This window comes from Falco cherrug, chromosome 1 (assembly GCF_023634085.1).
Source record: "Falco cherrug isolate bFalChe1 chromosome 1, bFalChe1.pri, whole genome shotgun sequence".
In the NCBI taxonomy this organism is placed as follows: Eukaryota; Metazoa; Chordata; class Aves; order Falconiformes; family Falconidae; genus Falco; species Falco cherrug.
The window spans coordinates 4177765-4197258 of NC_073697.1; the positions used below are offsets into that span (position 1 = coordinate 4177765).

General features: G+C 38.5%; 1 protein-coding gene across 9 annotated transcripts in view; it reads left to right on the forward strand.

Annotated features, from left to right (window-relative positions):
- TENM3 (teneurin transmembrane protein 3) overlaps positions 1 to 19494 on the forward strand; it is a 323373-nt gene that overhangs the window by 247629 nt on the left and 56250 nt on the right. For 6 of the 9 annotated variants that reach the window (XM_055714055.1, XM_027814146.2, XM_055714085.1 and 3 more), the window contains 2 exons: positions 11188 to 11214; positions 13770 to 13916. In XM_055714055.1, the coding sequence (XP_055570030.1) occupies positions 11188 to 11214; positions 13770 to 13916 (174 nt within the window). The remainder of the gene's footprint in view (positions 1 to 11187; positions 11215 to 13769; positions 13917 to 19494) is intronic. The other 3 variants (XM_055714069.1, XM_055714078.1, XM_055714105.1) reach the window with 1 other exon arrangement.

Sequence of the window (19494 nt, forward strand, 5' to 3'; positions counted from 1 at the left end):
GCAGAGTATTTACGTGATACGTGTGAAAGACTCCCACGCTTCCTTTATACTTCTATAAATAAACAATTACCGCCTCCTTATTTCTAAAAGTCATTAACCATTTAGCTGAAGTAGTGTGAAGTATTTTAGAAATGCAGATATATTTGTTTGTTGCAGCTATTAGCTGGAAGTCACATGAAGTGCAACAGCCTAAATTTACAACTTCTTTGTGAAAGAAATATTCCAAAGAAGTTGTAAATTTTAAGGGCAATGCACTTTAATCACTTTTTGGGAGGGGAATAGCTCGCCAGATCTCTAGCTGGATGCACAAAACGGAGTAGATATATATGCATTAATCACAGAGGTGCTAACTGGAATGTGTATTGAATCATCTGAATCCTTAACTCATTTGATCAAACAGATTAGGGTACTTTTGTGAAGCATAAATGCCATTTAAAATAGTTTAAAAGTTTTGCACCTCATCGAATGATTTTTATGTATTTCTAAATGCTGACTATCTGTCCGGTCTCATTTTCAGTTAGCCCACTGTTTGTATTATTAGTTGACATGTGTTAAAGGGTAGGAAGAAGGAAAAAAAACCAAACCTTTATTTCCTTAATTAAAAAAAAGCAGTCCTCAGTTTTATTCCTCTCTAATATCTCTTAAACCCTAGATTGCGTCTTGAGATACTGTGATTTTTATGTATACTTCAAGATATTAAAATGGGAATTTGGCCAAAGGAAATTCTAATTGCTTCCAGAGACCATTTTCTTGTTTTTATTTCAATACTTCAGGATATTGGGAAGCAAAATCATAGGTGATTGCAAAGGTGTGCTTTTTGTGTTGAGAAAAAATTTAGATATCTGCTTACCTGGCTTAAACATTAGCATTTTCCTAAGGCTGAGGATTGCAATACTTTGATTTGTGAGACAGAACAGAATAGACTAAATCAGGGTGAGGTTTTTTTTTCTTTTTTGGAAGCAATGCATATATTAAGGTGGGCAAGATTGTTTTGACTAGTGCAGTAAACCTGATGTGTGATGCCGATATCCCCTGTTCCATTACACATCTCTGGCACAGGGTAATTCCACTTCAGTACCACACCTGATGTTGGCCACACTTGCAAGTCATTGTCTTTGCCCTGAACATATACTTCCAAATATTTATCTTAAAGATGTTCGGCAGATAAATACATGCTCGGTACTGTGATGAAATGAATCTAATAAAAATTAACAAAACTCAAGATTTAATGCTATTGTTTAGCATCTTGCAGGTTTGAACTAAACACTGGCAATGTGTGTTTCAAATACTAAACAGTTTAAGGCATCTACATTGTTTACTGTCTTTTCCCTCCTGAGAACTGTAATCATAGAACCATGGAATGGTTCTGGTTGGAAGGGACCTTTAAAGGTCATGGAGTCCGATTCCCTGCAGTGAGTGAGCAGGGACATCTTTAAGTAGACCAGGCTGCTCAGAGCCCTCTCCAGCCTGTCCTTGAACGTTCCCGGGGATGGGGCATCTGCCACCTCTATAGGCAACCCGTCCCAATGTTTCACCACCCTCACTGTAAAAAAATTCTTCCTTATATCTAGCCTGAATCTGCCCTCTTCTAGTTTCAAACCATTACCCCTGTCCTGTCACAACAGGCCCTGCTAAATTGGTTTAATGTAATGTTTTACCATTGCCTGTATCCCTGTGTGAACAGGTTAAATCAACAGTTTACTGCAAAGCTATGGAAAATGACCTGCCAGCTGTTTATTTGGTCTGGGAGTGACATTCGTGGGTCTGAGGTGAACATCCATATATTATTTTGTGAAGCTCAACCTGCATCTCAATGTGATACAAGACCACATATGCACAGCTGGTGCCCAGGTGATAGCCTGGATGAAAATTTGCTCTGTAATTAAGTTTTCATAACACAGTTGTGCTAAAACATGTTTTTGTTTCCTTTCTGTCCTCACTTGCAATGAGTTCAGTGACCCTCTCCTGTCTGAGTAGTTGTTTTGTGAGATTGGAACAGATACCATTTCAGAAAGTCTATTATTTTTTGTGATATAACTGGCATGTACCATGAGTACATTAAGGAACTGTCATAGGAAGCCCATAAATATGAATACTTTTCCAGCTGCTTTTCCATTAAACTCTGTTAGCTGAATGAAATTAGTAAATAATTATGTTGGTGGGGAACCTGCTATATCTATGTGCTGTCTAACATCTCAGTTTTACAATGCAGCTTAATTTTTTCTATAGACCAAATTAGTTTTAGAGTAATCTAAATTGCAAATTGGCCAATTTGCATTAAAACTATGCCTTCTTGCTCAGATTTGTCAACACCTCTTTTTTAAAAAGTCTTTAACATTAAGCATGGGTGGGTAAGACCATCTGTTTATGGAGCTTGCCTGCAGCTCCATTACTTAGCACGAGACAGATTACAGCTGTTTAATTGTTATCATGTTGAACGATTATCTTTCAGTCCAAAATTAATATTTATATATGTATGCATGGAAAGCATGTCGTTAAACATAAGTGGTCTAAATGTAGATTAATGTCATTAAGCATTCATATTAATCCCTCAGGAAGGCTAAAGTTAGCATCGTGGTACTTTCATGCTAGTTTTGACTGCTGCACGAGGCTACTTTACCTGGTACATGGAATAGAAGATCAAATTCAGTGGTGGTCCACTGCAGGAGTGTGCAGCTTGTCATGTTTTTATATTCTGGCGAGAATTGGGATCCAATTGTTTTATCTTCTAAGATTTCCCCTGAATTTTAGTTGAGAAAAAAATAACAGTGGGCAGCAAAGTATTTTATTTTAACCCTTTTCTTGGCATGAAAGGACACTAACATGACATTCAAACCAATCAAACCAAAAAATAAATTTTCTTCAGCAAGAAATTTGTAATTTTAGCTAGGAAGAGCAAGAAAGTCATCTGAATTACTTTCTTTCAATCAGAATTATGAAAAAATAAATAACATCTAGAGCACGCTCCCCTAAGTCTGTTTCCATTGGTACAGACTCTGTCCTGGTGACTGATAAAGATGGTTTTCAGACAAACATGAATGCGTTTATGTGCTGGTTTTCTATGTGACCATGAGCAGTGTAAGCTCAGTACTGCTAACGTTAAGGAATGCAAAGAAGTAATCTCCTCCACTAAGTTACATGGTATGCACCTGCTGTCTTCAATGCATGTTCGGTTTACGGCTCCTTATATTACTGATTTCAAATATGACTACAGGGAAATGACACTTTATCTCTTTATAAGATCAGAGAGCGAGTCAAGACAAATGTGTTCCTCCTGTTAATTAAAGGAAGTGCTTATAGAAAATTTGATATGGCTATATATCATTACAATATATATTTTTGAAGGAGTTCACGGACCAGTTTGAGGGCTTGATTGATCTTCCCCACATTTGCAGATTAGAGGCAGAGCAGCATGGATAACCAGTATTATGATGACCATTTTTACGGTCATTTTAGTACTGATGCTAAGCTGCCAAGCATGGTTTACTTTTCTTCAAAGTTTGAATTACTGAGAATATTGATATTTCATAGTGGTTTAATGTGCTAGGTATTTAATGTACCTTAATGCATTCGTGCCAAGAATTCTTAATAAATTTTAAGGTTCTGTTGAGATTTTAGAATTCTGATCAGAAGAAAATTTTTGTCCATAAAATTAAAATAATTACTGCTGTATGAATACATTCTGTAATTCTCAGAATTCCTACATTTAAGCTTTTCCTTAGTTTTGAGTTCGTGGAATTATACCTCAGTAAAACTTTCATCTTCAAAGTAAGATTGGATCTGAATGAACGTCTGACCTTTGCCATTCAAACAGTTTATTCTCAGATAAAATCAAATAGCAATTAGTTTACCACAATATTGTGAGTGAAATCCTACTTTCAAAACACATGACTACGTTGGAGTTTGGATTTCACCAGAATATTTATACTTTTATTCTCAATGCAGAAATTCCATGAAAAAGAAAAGATTACTTTCTTGGCACCCAGAGGACTAATAACCACAGTTCAACAAGATTTCATGAAATTTAGAACAAATACGGTTTTGATCTTTCCTGTGCCTGAAGGGCTTGTTTTTAATTTGCCAGGCCAAGCCCTCAATATGCTAAGTATTTGTGTGTTTGGTAACTATAAAAATACTCAATTGCCAGGTGAATTTAAAATAGTGCACGCATATCTGAAGCTGTGAAAAAAAGTGAATTATTGGTCAGGCCTTAACACATTGCAAGACCAAGTATCTCAAAGACAAATTATCTGTTAGCATACTTTAAATTGCTTATTGGTTGATTTGCATTTAAATAAGGACCACATGTGAAGTTCAAGTTAGGCACTTCTTCAGAAAACAGCAGAATCCTCTGAGATGTGAAGAATTTTAAAGCACGTTGCACAGCTTACTTGAGCTGAAGTGGTGAGAAAGTAAGTGCTTTTGTTCTGTTGTATAGTTGCATGCTGGTCAGACACACTCTGAAAGTACTCCAGTCAGGAAAAAAGACAGAAACGATAACGGTTTCCATCCCATTCCATCCTCTTAACATGTTTTCAAGCCAAATTTATCTTTCATGCAGTTCTTAGCATGTCAGGTTTTACCTGCATCTGAGGCAGGTCTTTGCAAGTTTGTCAGAGGTCTCAAATAGGTGTTTGACCGTTTTTTCAGCCTGTACATGTGGGACAGTTTTAAATCCTTAATGGCATATACCCTTTCTTCTAAATCCTTTTCCAGCAAAATAGTTGTTTAATAGGAAACAACACCGCTCATGAATTTATCAGCAGTCCCAAACTTCCTACATCTACTATATCCTTAGAAGTAACTGTACCTTTTATTCTAAGATGCATGTGGCTTTCCCATAATCCTGATGAGAAATCTTACTTCATAGTAAAATTGGGATGGACGCTAGAACAAAAAAGTCGGAAGGATAATGGGCTTACATGCCTTTGTACATGAAAAAACCATAAATGGTTGCTGCAAAGAACAGTTGCGGTTTTGGCAAGGGGTAAATCGCAGTGAATTCGGGTCTCTCTGCAGAAACATACACAGCAGGTATTTCTGCTGCAGGGCTACGTAAACATTGGGAGAGAAGTGCAGAAATTAAGAAGGAGGTATGATTTCAGGGGGAGGATTATGTTTTGGCCAATGTAGGGAGAGGAAAAAAAAGAAGGTTGCCTGAAACTATTATTCCATCCATGTATTCTCCTTTACAAGGAGGGCAAGATGGGAATTTAGGAGTGAAAAATTATCAAAAGGGAAGAGTGTTTTTAATCCTCCTCTATTGGCAGCAATGCTGTGAACATATGGTATGTCTAAGACAAGGTTCTTATAAACGCAGGGAAGGGATGACGACCATGCGCTGCTTACAGTGGAAGAGCATGTGCTTTCAGTACTGTTCAGTGATGAATAGAGAGAATTACATTTGCAAATGACACCAAAGCCCGCTGCCCCCAAGCACTTTGGAAGACAGGACAAGAATTTAAAATTACTTTAACAAATAGCACCGACTATGCAGAAAAATGAGGTGTAATTCAACAAATGCTGGATTCTGTGCTTAAGTAAGAATAATCAACTGCACAAATTCAAGTTAGGAAGCAGCTCACCAGGCAGAAGAGGCTCAGAAAAGGCTGGAGTGGATGAATCATTTGACATGAGTGAACTGCTGTCTTTAAAGACAGGCCAGAACAGTGGGTTTTAAAACTTTATGAATTCTGGGCTCCTTTAAGTTTTCTGGTAGAGGTACGGAGCTCCTCAGAAATTGCATATGGACACATATGGCTTTTTATAGTCTCTTGTTGAGAGTAAAAGCAGTTGTTCAAAGCAATCAATACATTATTTCTTAAGACTGATGTGAGTGGAATAAGAAATACTGGGTTTAAGTATCACAAGGAATATTTGGTTGTTTACGTTCAAAAGATGTTTGAATTGTCAGGGTAGTTAAACTGTGGCTGGGTGGAAATGAGAGGAACTTAAAGAGTTTTCCCGTAGCCAGGTCAGAAGTAAACCACCACAGACCGAGTCTTGAATAGGTTAGAGGGTGTAGGCCACAGCTGTCAGCTCTGCGTTTTGTACCAGTTCCACCCAAAAAGCACAAAAACCTGTTTACCCAAAGTGCTTGCTCCCTAAAGCTTGCAATGAAACTCAAGAGTTTCTCTTCTGTTGGCAAGTGTCAGTGAAACCACTGATGAAGTATGTGCCTCATCCCTTGCTACTCCTTGGCTGCACAGGGAGTAAGAAGTGCGGTTCGTAACACTTTGTTAGCACAGATGGCAGAGACATAGGTGGTTCATCAAAGCTGCCCCACTGCTCACTGGGAAAAAAAATGCAGTACCGCAGAATGGAATCTCTGGGGTGTTTTCCCTTCTTTTTTTCCAGTTTACTTTGTATGCATACGGCTTGAGAACTTTGAAATGCCAAAAAAACATGTTAAAAGAACTTTAGCCAAGTTGCAAAATGAAGAACCTAAAGTTAGGAAGCCGCAAGAGAACACTTTTACGTGTCCTTATCATTATATAACAGAAGATGTGACACTAATTATAGTATATATGTATCATTGTAATAAAAAAATTCAATGGTATCTTCAACTGCTTTTCCCTCTGCACCCGACAGACATGATTTAAGAACATTGCAAGGCTGTGAAGGGCTGTCACATGCAAAAACTCCACTTCACTTGTGCCAGAGACTGGTGCACAGGGTGATCTCCTCATTAAGAATGATTTTGAAGAACTGGATTCCACCCTTGCTTCTACCATGTATTTTCTGTTAGTCATTCACAAAAGCAAACTTTAAAGGCGTGTCCTCTGACTGTTCTTCATTTTCTGGGGACCTGACTGACTTTTGTGTGAATTGCTAAAATGCTGGTTTGTGTATGAAATCCCATATAGCTCTAAGTATTCTGGAAAATCACATCATAGGTGTTTGCAGCCTAGTGGATGAAGACTTCTCATTTTAATCTTTCCATGCCTTCCTTAGTCGCTCGGTGGCAAAAATGAGATAAGGATGCATTTCTGTGTTCACCCCAGTATTGTGAAGACACTGTACTAAATATTTTGACTTAAGGAGGAAGATGATAGGAAAGTCTGTAAGGAAACAGCCACTTCTTTGTTGAGGTTAGCACAGTGTGCCTGCACTGGGACATGAGCCATTTGTTGTTCGTGAGGGAATGAGTGCTGAATGAGGACTGTCACCTCTGTGCATTGACAAAGGAAGAAGGGTCTAAAAATTGCACAGGTACCCACAGACCCAGCATTGCCTAAATTTGGGGTTGTTGGACTTGGCCACTCTAATGTGTAATGTAATGTGGTGGTGGCAGGGTGTTATTTGTCATACGGATTGTGAACAGTTTTATACAAATTTTAAAAATTGATTAAAATATTAAGATGCTAAAACTTTCTAACTCTGAACAAATAAATAAATGTATAGATAGCTTAAGGAAAATTCAACATACCATAGTTTGCTTACAGTCAGTTTTCCTACCAGGAAATTAAGATGGCATTTTTTCCTGTTATCTCCTTATATGACATTTAGTGCAAGGTTATGTAGAAGTGTAAACACACCTGATGCAAGATACGTTGTTTACATCTTCCTGTAGAAGATGTACGTCTGAGAGCAAGAAGTTTGTGTTAGCAGCAGAGAGATGTATGCAGTTGTTCACCAGTGGACGGGAATTGCTACGCAGAGTTGTGGGAGATGAGGAGAGTAAGCAAAGCAGAGCTTGCTCAGGAGGGTGCGGAACTGTGTTCATCATTATTGTAGCATACATTTCTTCATCTCTTTTTTTTTTCTTTTTTTTTTTTTTTCCTTTTCCCCCTTTGGCTCTGTTCTCTGTTTCTAATTTCTCCTTTCCATTTTCTGTTAGAGGGAGAGGCTGTAATGCAGGAAGGATGGAAGGAAGCCGATAGTGTTGGTGGAGAGGAGGCAAGGGTTTGGCTCACACTTTCAAAGTGTAGAAAGCAAAAAAAACCTTAAAGTTAGTTTTTAACTTAGGCAGACCTTGATCGACATGGCTTTGGTCACATTCTTTGGTATTTTTGCTTCACGGCTGGCGGTACTATGAGATGAAATTCTGCTCTTACAGCAAAGTAACCCGTGACTCTTGTGGAGCTGTTGGTACTGTAATGGGGCTATATATACCCTACAAAAGATGTGTGGCATGTTGTAGTCTAGTGTACAGGTTACAAAGATTATGATGGGTGAAGACGTCTGGTGGAGGATAATAATGTAAGCTAATAGAAATATAAATTTGCTATACAGTATTTAGAAGCATGTCACCATTATAATCCTTTATGACAGAATAATCAGAATAAAGCAGTGTTATAAGTACCAATTAAGGAACATCAAATCAACGGGTATGTGACTCATGCTGATTTGAACAGGAGCTGATTGGGATAAATGGATTTAATATGTACTTTTATTCTGTGGCTATTCTGTCATACCTGGAGGAAGTAGCATATGAATAATCTAAGGAAGGCATTGACTTACATCTCTGATGGGAAACTAATGGGAGACATTAAATAAAAAAAAAAAACACGTCAGGGTTCTGACTGGTTATGAAATATGCAGTGTTAAATGTGAATTTGCCTGACTTACCAGTTCTTTGTAAAATACATTTACATGCCACATATTTATATAAATATCCACACACATTGATAGCATTACTTATATTTTATGTTGCGTGAATTTTGAATGCCATTTACATCTTCGTGGATTTTGACTATCCTAGAACATATACAAATTTTATATCTTCATTTTTATTTTTCTTCATTCCATTTGGAGCTATATGAAGTCCCTCTATTCCTGGATATATAGCAAGATTTTAAATTTCACAGTCTTAAACCCTGCAAGAAAACCCTTGTAGGTATATTGTCTAGTCTATAATTAGACTATTTAAGGACTTAACATAACCCACATGTGCCAGATGTGTAAATATCTTGCCAAGGAACACCTGCTGAGATGCTCTATCCTACTGAAGTGCTCCAAATCCCACCTAGAATTCTCTATACAGAGCAAAAAAGGGTTTTATTTTTCACTTCCAGTCAGAGCTGGGTTCAGTTGCAATTGCAGTGCCATGAAGGTAAGGAAGACAGCATGGGTAGTTAAACTTCACTGCAAAGTTATACTGGTTTTGGTCACTCATTTTCTGCTTTTTGATTTTTCCAGGATGCTGCATGTTAACCAAAATAGTTTCTAACATTGTCCTTAATGTCAACTGACCATGAGTAAAAGGATGCTGAAAGGTAGCACTTGTTTTCTGATCGGTATAGTTTTATGGTCTGGAACTGACTGACAAGACTACTAGCTACAAGATATCTTAAAAGAGCATTTTCTGAAGTTTTTTTTCGTTTTTTTTTTAATGCAGATTGATTTTCTGAAAGGAAATAGCATGTGGGGGCCTGGGATTGCAGTGTTTTCAGTTGCCTAGGAGGGTTTTGTTACGTTCTGTTTTGTTACCTATCCCTACATTTGTGGAGGCATTTAATGTTTCACTGGTGGACAGATCCATTCCCCAGACAGACCTAATTGCTTTCATTTTATGAAATAAAGCTTAATTTTTCCTCCACGCATACTACACCCTGTTCTAAGAGCAGCTGTGTAGGAGCACGGGGAATTGTGTTGCATGAGTAAGAGAAGAATTTGATCCACCCCGAAACGCAACTGTATCACTTTTCTTTTTGTTTGTGGTTAATGTGAAAAGCTACTTAGTTTGTTGATACTGTTCTAAATGTTCTGTAATTGATGTTTTCATCTTCTTACTTCGTCTCCCTTTAACCTTACCATTGTAGAAGAAAAAAGAAAAAAACAACTGTGCAGTGGACACCTGACTCTTTGAGAGACAGGGACTAGAAAGTTTCTGCCTCTTAGTTGTAGCGGTGACCGTGGCTACTGTGAGACTATCTCACCATCTCCCTCCTTGGACTTGGGAAGAGCTTTTTCCCCATTCATCCAAACTAGAGGAAAGGCCGTGCTTAGAAATGCCTTTCTTACCCATCCAAAACACGAAGTTGAAGAATAATAGCAGACGACAGAGTACTTGCTAGTATCCTAGCAGGGTCCTTGCTAGGGTATCCTTGCTAGATCCCCAGCAGGGATTTAAAAAAGGCCAATTTTTGAAAGTAAAGAGAACCCATGAGGGCCCAGTTGAATGACCTTGTCCAGCAAAACCAGGAGATCGACTCTAGCCTTGTTGACTCAGCTTGGCATGTCCCCACTGCTGCGGTCGGTAATGTTCCGTCACCACCCGTGCAGGTGGCTGGGTTTGGTGGCCTGCGATGGACATGTCCTACCTGGTTTTGCTGTATGACGTTTAACCCCTGTAACACACCTGCAGTTGACGTCTGTTTCCTGAAAGTAAGGGAACGTGAGGGAATATAACCCGTCTCTGCTGTGTTTCATGTATTACAAGTAGAGCCCGCTGCTTTAAATCCATCTTGTACTCGTCTGTCATTCACCCATCTGCCTCCTCAATTTTTTTGCAGAATTTCAGGTGTCATTTTCATAAAGCAAAAGTCTTGCTATTCTTGAATATACTGTGTTATTCATTTTTATCCATCTAAAGCCCAAGTTTAATTTTCGCCCATTTTTCCAAATGAGATGGATCACCACCTACTAACCCCACTACCTCCTCGTACACCCGATATATATGATCTAACTTACTTTGCATACTTGATGTTTGTGCTCGGAAGAATAACTATGGCTGAACTGAAGCAGAAGAGAACTGTTCCTCCTAAAAATCCTTTTAATCCAGCCAGAATTAGGATAGTGCCAGTTATGCTGTCAGAATCATACATGACCTGCAAACCAAAGATCTTCCAGTATGGTCAGTGTTTTAAAGCTTGTAAGCTAATTACTCCTGCATTGTGCTGAAAATGGACATTTTCAACTAGCCTTGATTATATTTTTGTTATACATAAAAATCAAAGCATGTAAAGAGAAGTCAGAAGAAAAACATAGTTTCGGAAAGGTAGCATCTCTTTCTTCTGCAGGCCTCCTTTCTAAAATAGTTTCTTTGAATCATGACGATGTTTGCTGAAAAGATAATTTCTTGCATTTTTAAAAGCTTTGAATTACATTTTCATTTTGTAATGTAAGACCTCTCATGTCAGGTGCACCTGCTTGATTTGCATGTGAATTCTGAACAGTTCTTGTTTTATGTGACACTTCTGAAATGTCTGTCTGTTTTTTTTTTTTTTCTTTCTAATTCTCAAGCTCACTATTTGGATAAGATAGTGAAAGGTACTGTATATTTGCTCTTTGATGACATGCCTATACTTACATGTACTTTTTTTATATGAATATATAGTTACAAACACACTAGCCTGGGCAAAAGAATCTTCTCTTACATACATTCCATGGATTATAGATTTAACTCATATGACTTTCAATTCATCTCAAATTTTTTAATGGAAACTTTTAATGAAATCTTGTTTGTTATAGACGAATGTTTTATCAGTAATTATACATTTATATGCAAATTGTATACATGTGTTAGATTTTGTTTGAACCAGAAACTGAAGATAGTATTCGTTTGCTGTTTGGTGCTTTTTCTCTGTTAGTTTTGTCATTGGACCTCTACCTACAAAATTGTAAATATTTAGGAAACAAAGCAAAGCAATACTCTTGTCACAGAACAAGTGTCATTAGTTCTAAAGAACAGATTAATTATGGATATGTGTGTGTATATATATAGACAGATCAATAGAATACCCAGGCTTTTAAACTTTTGTTTATCTGTGTGTAGAACATCTGTAGGAAATTATGACTTGTATTTTGCGTGAAGCTAGAAAAAGCTTGTATATGCTATGCAACATTTTCAGTTAAAAAGGTTCAAGGATGCAAAAGCCTGACATGAAACAGCAAAGATTCTTGTATCTTCAGTTATGGTGAAAAAATTATTTAGAAAAATGTTTTAAATATTCCTACCCCTCTTTCCCTGAGTATCTTTCTCTATTCCTTATTTGTGTTTTTTTTCGTTAGAATATGGCAATATTCATGGCAATATCCAGGCTTTCACACAATAAGTTTTGAGTGCACCCAGTTGACTCCTAAAACGCTCTGTCAGTATTGCAATTAAGTATGTAAGTCTTCCATAAATTAAACAGAAGAGAGATTAAGAAACAAATAGCTCTCAGTACGTGAACAAATACTATTAGCAGCTACAGTCTGAAAGAATAAGAGTAGCAAGTCTAATCTCAGCCTGGCATGATAGCACAGTATCCTTAACGGTAGCATCACCACCTGTCCTCATAAAGAGGTTTTCTCAATCCTCTGCCTTCTAAGAGTAATTTGACAAGAGTTAAGCACCCTTTATAACTTCAGAACTTTAAACTCTGGGAATGTTTGTAATTTGGAGCTACGTGGTTGAACGGTGTCAGTAAGTTCAGAAGTCTTTAGAAGAAAAAAATAGACCATTACTTCTGAAAAATGGTTCTAAGCTCAACTAAGCCTAACCAGGATGAGTCATTAGATTATTTCATGAAGATAGTTCTACAAAGTGAAGAAGTATTTAGACAGTTACTTAAGTGTTTTGGATAAAAGTTTACAGAAAATTGTTGTGTCCAAAAATATCTGATTTGTAGCCACCTTCTCATAAGATACTTAGTGCCATATCTGTACTTGCTTCTGTCAGTGTCTTGTCATAGCCATAGATAAGGAACACCAAAATCTACATATTTATAGTGTTGTCATCCTCATACAGATCATGTTGGCTGCATGCCAGATTTCATCACTAGGAAGTGACAGTTACTGTTTTTTTTAATGAAATGTTAGACTGAAAACAATTATCGATTTTGGATATATTAAATTATTTTAATTGTTTCCCAAATTTTCCCTCCTTGGCCATAAAAGCAGACAAGATAGGATATAAAGGTAACAGCACAAAAGCCTTAGGGAGATTGTCACAAAAAATCACTCTCTGCTATCTGTCTTGAAGCACGTCACTACCGTGTTTTTGTTCAGTCTATCAATGTTTTATTGTGGTCCTTATGGTATTTCATTTTGTCCGTCCTAAGTAATCAAATACGCACAGCTATTACATTTAGTTGGAAATCCTGTTGGTCCTGTCCCATCCGTATGCAGCCTGAATCCTAATGTTTGTTAGAATAGATGCTAAGCTGCTTCACTATTTCCTGGGCTTTGCTTATTCTGTGAAAAGGAATGTATTTTTGGCATAAAGTATAGTCATTAAAACTGGCCTATACTTTGTGCAATTATTTAACACACTGTAATTTCACATGAATATACGGCAACTCTGAGACCAGATAAAGTTAACGTTCTCTTTTATTATGTGCCTAAAATCATATCTATTGTCCTGCTTAAGAATTTGGAGGGATTTGTTCATAGTAACAGGGAGCTTAAACATTTGTGCCAGTATGTAACCAATACTGCATAGAGCAAATAATTATCTGTTCTATGAGCACAGAAAAATGTATCATTTTACCCAGCTCTGTTTGCGCTATGCACTCATCTCTTGTTACTTTGCCAAAAGCCAGTATTTAAAAAACAAACTTAATTTTGTCTGGCCTGCAGGTATTTAGAGGATTGGTGCATTTATTTCCTGCCTGTACAGGTAAGTGGTGTCTCAAGTGTCAGGCCAATCAAAGATGCCACTTTGTTAAGAATTACATTCCCCAGGTAATGTTGCTGTTCCACTCCATGTGCAATTACAGTATTTGTGCTGTTCTTAAGGCCTGTTCCCAGTAAGTGTCCCTTGTTTGTATTTTTTTTTTTCTTTCTGTATAATTGCAATATTGAAATCACTTGTGATTTTTCTTCTTTGTCTGTTTCGACAGAGGGCTGCCCTGGCTTGTGTAACAGCAATGGGAGGTGCACGCTGGACCAAAACGGCTGGCACTGTGTCTGCCAGCCAGGATGGAGGGGAGCAGGCTGTGATGTAGCTATGGAAACTCTCTGCACCGACAGTAAGGACAATGAAGGAGGTAAGATACACCAAATGGATCTTTAACGCTGGGGAGAACATGGGAGGAATGGAGATTTTGCAGTCAGGTGATTAATTACCGCCATGAGAACCATACACACATTTTACTAACTTCTGTGCCTGTAAGAATACGCGGTGCTATTCATTGCTTTTATATGGCGTATCAGCAAAGCCTTACAAGCTGCTTGTGACAGGTGAGATGTGTGCTTAGAAAATGATGGGTGTCACCTTAGTTTCCCTGCAGTGTTCTTCTATTCTGGAATAATAAAATGTAGTCTCAACTCAGTGAACTGTAGTGGAGAGGGGAAAAAAAAGGAGTTCAAATTTTCAGTGACCTCACAAGGAAATTATCCCAAGAGAAAAGGCCGAACAGGGAGTTTACATTTTGACCTATGATGCTGTTGCTGGAAACAATTGCCTGCCCAGTCTACAGAGATCTAATCCCTCCGTAGCCTGTGAATGCTCAGATAAGTGACAGGATGCTCCCAGAAGTCTTGGGGGTTTTTGGCTTGCTTTTACGCAGTCTGTCATTCAGGTGACAGGTAACAATCTGCAGGAAGATGCAGGCAGGACCGTTGACTAAGGAATCAATCTGCAATCATCATTGTAGAGTAGGGAAGGTAGAGGGGCTGTGACTTTGGCATGACTTCAGAGTCACAGAAAAAAACCCACAAAAAAACAAGATTAAATGTGAATGCAGTCAAATATTAGATCAGCATAATGCTTTTATTGTCTGTCTTTCTTTCTCTTCTCTCATCGGCTCCTTTTGTTTAACACCTTCAGATTCAGAGCACAGATAAGAAACTCCATTAGGGCCTCGGGGTGATGATAGAGTCATCTGTGACTTTGATTTTCAGCTTCAGACTGTGTATGCCTTTGCCGTTGCTCGTTGGCTGTTTGCTCTCATATCCCCACTGCAGCTGGGATCTTAGACATCACAAAGTATAAATAACAGCACCATTTACTTCCCAAGCAAAATAAGTAACACAATTAAAACAGTGATGCCGTTTATTGCTTTACACATCATTTGGTTTGTCATCCTTCTCTATTATATATTGTTTATTTTGAGTCAGTTTTGCACGTGTAGGGGCCTAAAGAATCTGACGCAAAGTGATACACAGAATCTGAGCTAGCGTGAAGCTGAATGTCTGCACGTAGGAAGGGAGCGAGAGGAGTGACTAGCCATAGCATTTCCATGCAGAGATGTGCTGTTTGGGGAATTAAGCTGGGCCAGGGAATTGTGACCATAACGAAGAAAGAGAAACCTGCAAGCCTGAAAAGAGACAAAGCAAGGAGGAGGAGAAGCTAGGTTAGAGCGTAAACAACGTGGAGGCAAAAAAACAGATCATGTAGGGAAAAAAAGTTGAAAGCCCAGTAATAGACTAGAACAGTTTCTGTAAACATTAAAGATAATAGAATGACGTGACGTATCGGAGGAAGAGCCAAGAGCAGATAACAGAGCTGTGGAAGGAAGAGGAGCAAGGTGAACAGGCATACCTGTGAACAGAACAAGGGAAAAGAGGATGCTCCTTCACACTGAAAACAATAATAGCTGTTTGTGGGGAAAAGGGGAAGATGAACAAGGAATTGGAGCAGAAGGCTCTAACAAGCCTTCTTCAAGAAGAAAGAACAATATTTTTTAAAAAAAAAAAGTCTTAATGCTGGTATTTTGTTGCTCTTTTTCTCTACTTTTTTCCCCCTTATTTCTTCTACAGACATTATGCAGCTATGTATGAGGAAGGGATTGGCCGAACGGTTGTTTTGCCCTCATTGACCTATATAATGCTATTTGTCACTGGCATTTCTTTCAGCAAACCTGATACTAATTTACGTGCTTCAGTACAGACCATATTCACTTCAGTCTTTGACTAGTAGCTGAGGAAAAGGATTAAAGTATAACAAATCAAATTAAAATCTGGAAGCATACCAAACAAAATTGGGAAAAGAAAGTCGTCTTTGCCAGAAACCCACCTGGAAAGAGAAGCAGTGTTTCTTCCCTTTCCAACAGTGCCTGAGATCAGCCCACTAATCTCTGGAGCAAGCCATGCAAATTCCAGACGGGTACAGGGAATGGCACAGAGATGCCTCTGTTGTATTTGTTTATTGTGGGCGATGAGGTTATCTGAGCACCTAGCTGAATTTATACCACGACTACAGGTACTGTGATTTACATCGCACTAGGCTTAGTGGTTATATAATTAAAGTTATCTTGATTATTAGCTGATTGATATGCTGTGGTTAATGTTTATGTTTTGTACTACGCTGGATAAAATATATTTCATATATTAATATGAGTATAATTCATTAAGAACAGTGCCTGCTGTTCCTTTGATTCTTAGCTCTTTCTGAGACTTATTGTTCAAATTCTGTGAACACGCGTGTTGACGTCAGTGGGAATATTCTCCGTAGGAAATGCTAATGACATCAAGGCATACTTGATCATTTTCCCTTCTAGATACTATTGACACATGATGGGATGATTATTACTCATCTTCTGTATAATGCAGTTTTCTGAGAGGCTTGCAGATCATTTCCTTTCTCTTTAAGGATCACTGGGGTTTTTTCCATGTGTTTGATTTGGATAATAAATTACAGAATTTTCTTTACATTGTAGCAACCCACAGGGAATATGCATGCAACAAGCAGACCTCAGGCTGAATTAAACTCCTTTTGACTTTGTGGGGAGAGAGGAAGTCAGAGTCATCGGCCGGTGGAATAAACCTAACCTCCTTACTTGGGAAAAATGTCACTGTTACACTTTAAGAAAGCGTGCCATGTTTTGTCATCACTGTAGAAAGAATAAGCTCTTTACTCTTGAGTTTAGGTTAAGCCTTTATTGAACAGATTCCTTTCTTAAGTTTGCATTTTGTTAGCTCCTATCCAATTATTAAGAATAGTTACAGGTTTCCACCAGCAGGATTTAAGGGATTATTAACATTCTTTTATTACTAAAATGAAATTAAATACTCTAATAAAGCAAAGCATACTTAGCATTACTGTATTTTTGGAATTACATCCACAGGCTAGGATAGCCTGCTCCTGACAAGCATTGTCACAGGGTAGTACAAAGTCAGCCTAGAGATTATCTAAACCAAGGCCTCTTCTCTGATAGCAGCTGATAGCAAATGCTTAGCAAAACAGTATAATAGGACAAATGTGAACTTACATTGTCTATGATATACTAGCAGGCTGCTAGTTAAAGTAGGAAATTCTGCCACAGAATGTTTTGAATGTCAGAAGGGTTACTAAGTACAATATAACCCAAGCTCAGGAAATTTCAGGAAGTTTGTAATTGAATTAGGACTGGTAAAGTGGCATGCTTATGTTCTCTGGCTTGTATTCCAACACTTCCTGTTATTTTTCAGCCTTTTGTTTGCATCTGTGTTTGCTGGGGAGTGCTGGTTTGATATATCTGTAGCATTTATCTGCCATGACTCCAGGATTTCTTTCTGGGGTGACAGCTCATTTAGAGCCCAACATTTGATATTTTAGGCTTCTTCACTCCAACAGGAACGCTGAATTTGAGTACGCTATAGGTATGCTTATAAAGATACTGCAATAGTAACATTGAACAAGGTCCTTGTGCACTGCTCAGGAATAAATCTAGGGCTGTTTCTGCTTTTGTGGCTTTTCCGACCAGCTGCTCCTGCAGGCAGTCATTTTTGGTGTCTATAATTGAGTCCTGTTGCAAAATTGAGCTATGTGAGGGTAACTGAGGTTTGTTAATAATGGTTTTCTGTCCTTTCCGGCCTCTTTCCTTAGTATGACACAGTCACTGAAACCATCCTGGTGGGATGGCCAGCATCATAGCTCCAAAACAGTATTCTTCCTGTGTAGGCACTGAATTGCACTTCAAGGAGATTTGTTGTTGCCTAAATATATAATCAACTTATTTATGAAGAATGTGATTTATGTAGATCCTTGGCTATGATCTCCCCTTGACACTGGCAGAAATTGTGCCCAGTACTTATTTTGTCCTCCTAGTTTTCATCCTTCCAGCGTTTTTATACGTGCCCTTTAAATTCCACTCAAAAGCAAAAACACCCACTGATACATCTTATTTTTTAGACGTACGTAAGGGTGGGAATCCTTTGTCTTGACTCCTGTAATTTAATGTGTTGGTGGTTCTGTTAGTCTCTCCAAATAAGCAATCTTATCAACAGACCGTGCAATTCTGTGCATTTTGCAACAAAGGGAAGAGTAACATTAGTCAAATTTTTTACAGCTAGACTTTAGCTTTCGAGGAGGAAAACAATAATGTCGTCATTACGTAGCCTTCTGTGTATAGAAGAACCACTTACATCTAGATCAAAAGAATATAAATAGCCTTCTGAGACTGATAATGATTGTCCAGGTGCCGGTAGGAGTTTCTGTTTTCTTTATAATTTCACTATCATATTTGAGTGATATAACTGATGAGCCAGTGTTGAGCTAAGTCTCGTATTTTTCAGGCTAAACAAACTTCGTCAATAATTTTGCAGAGGCATTTCAGAAAGGAAATTTTACTCTGCTTCACACAGTGCAATAGAGTACTCAACTTAGTGGTACTAGATAGCTCTAGCCACATAAGTACAGAGAAAGAATGAAAAATGTTTTCTCAAGTTATAAGGAGCCAGATTCATAACCATCCGTCACTCGCCTGGGCAAGTTGCTGATAAACTCCACAGAAAAATAACAAACAGCATATCCCTGTATCTTGGCTGGTGAAAATGAGATTCTTTCTCTGATTGATGTTAGCAGAGAGGCTTGTAAAAATGCATTTCCAGCTGATTAGTTCAGAAGGTGTCAATCTCATGCAGTTTTATGACCTGCAGACTATACTCCAGATGTACATTCAGATTTTATAAACTAAGAAAGATGAATGAAGAAATGTGAGCGTTTATTTGGCAACTGCACCAAATACTGCCTGGGAGACCATACAGAGATACAAAACCCCAAAACTGCCATCAGTACCCCCAGCTTTGACACTGATCCAGGTTAAAACCAGGAAGGGAGGTCAGTGCTTTGGCTAGGAAGGGGTTGCATATTCTACTACGAGAATAAGACTAAAAAAAAAAAATCACAAGAGTGGGCTATTGGAGGCTGGAAAGGCCTCTGGAAATCATCTAGGCCCACCCTCTGCTCAAAGCAGGGTCAACTAGAGCAGGTTGCTCAGGGCCATGTCTGGTTGGTGTTTGAATATCTCCAAGGATGGAGACTCCATGACTTCCCCGGGCAACCTGTTGTAGTGTCTGATCAGTTTCACAGCAAAAAAAGGTTTTTCTGGTGTTTAGACAGAATTTCCTGTGTTTCAGCCTGTGCCTGTTGACTCTTGTCCTTTTGCTGGGCGCCACTGAGAGGTAGTCGTTTTTTACAGCCTTCCATGAGGTATCTGTACACGTTGATGAGATCCCCTCTCAGTCTTCTCTTCTCCAGGCTGAACAGGCCCAGCTCTCCCCACCTTTCCTCACAGGAGAGATGTGCCAAGCCCGTAACCGTCTCCACAGCCCTTCACTGAGCTTCCTGTAGTTACGTCCCTGCCTCTCTTGTACTGGAAAGCCCAGCCTGCACACAGCACTCCAGCTGGGCCCCCCCCAGTG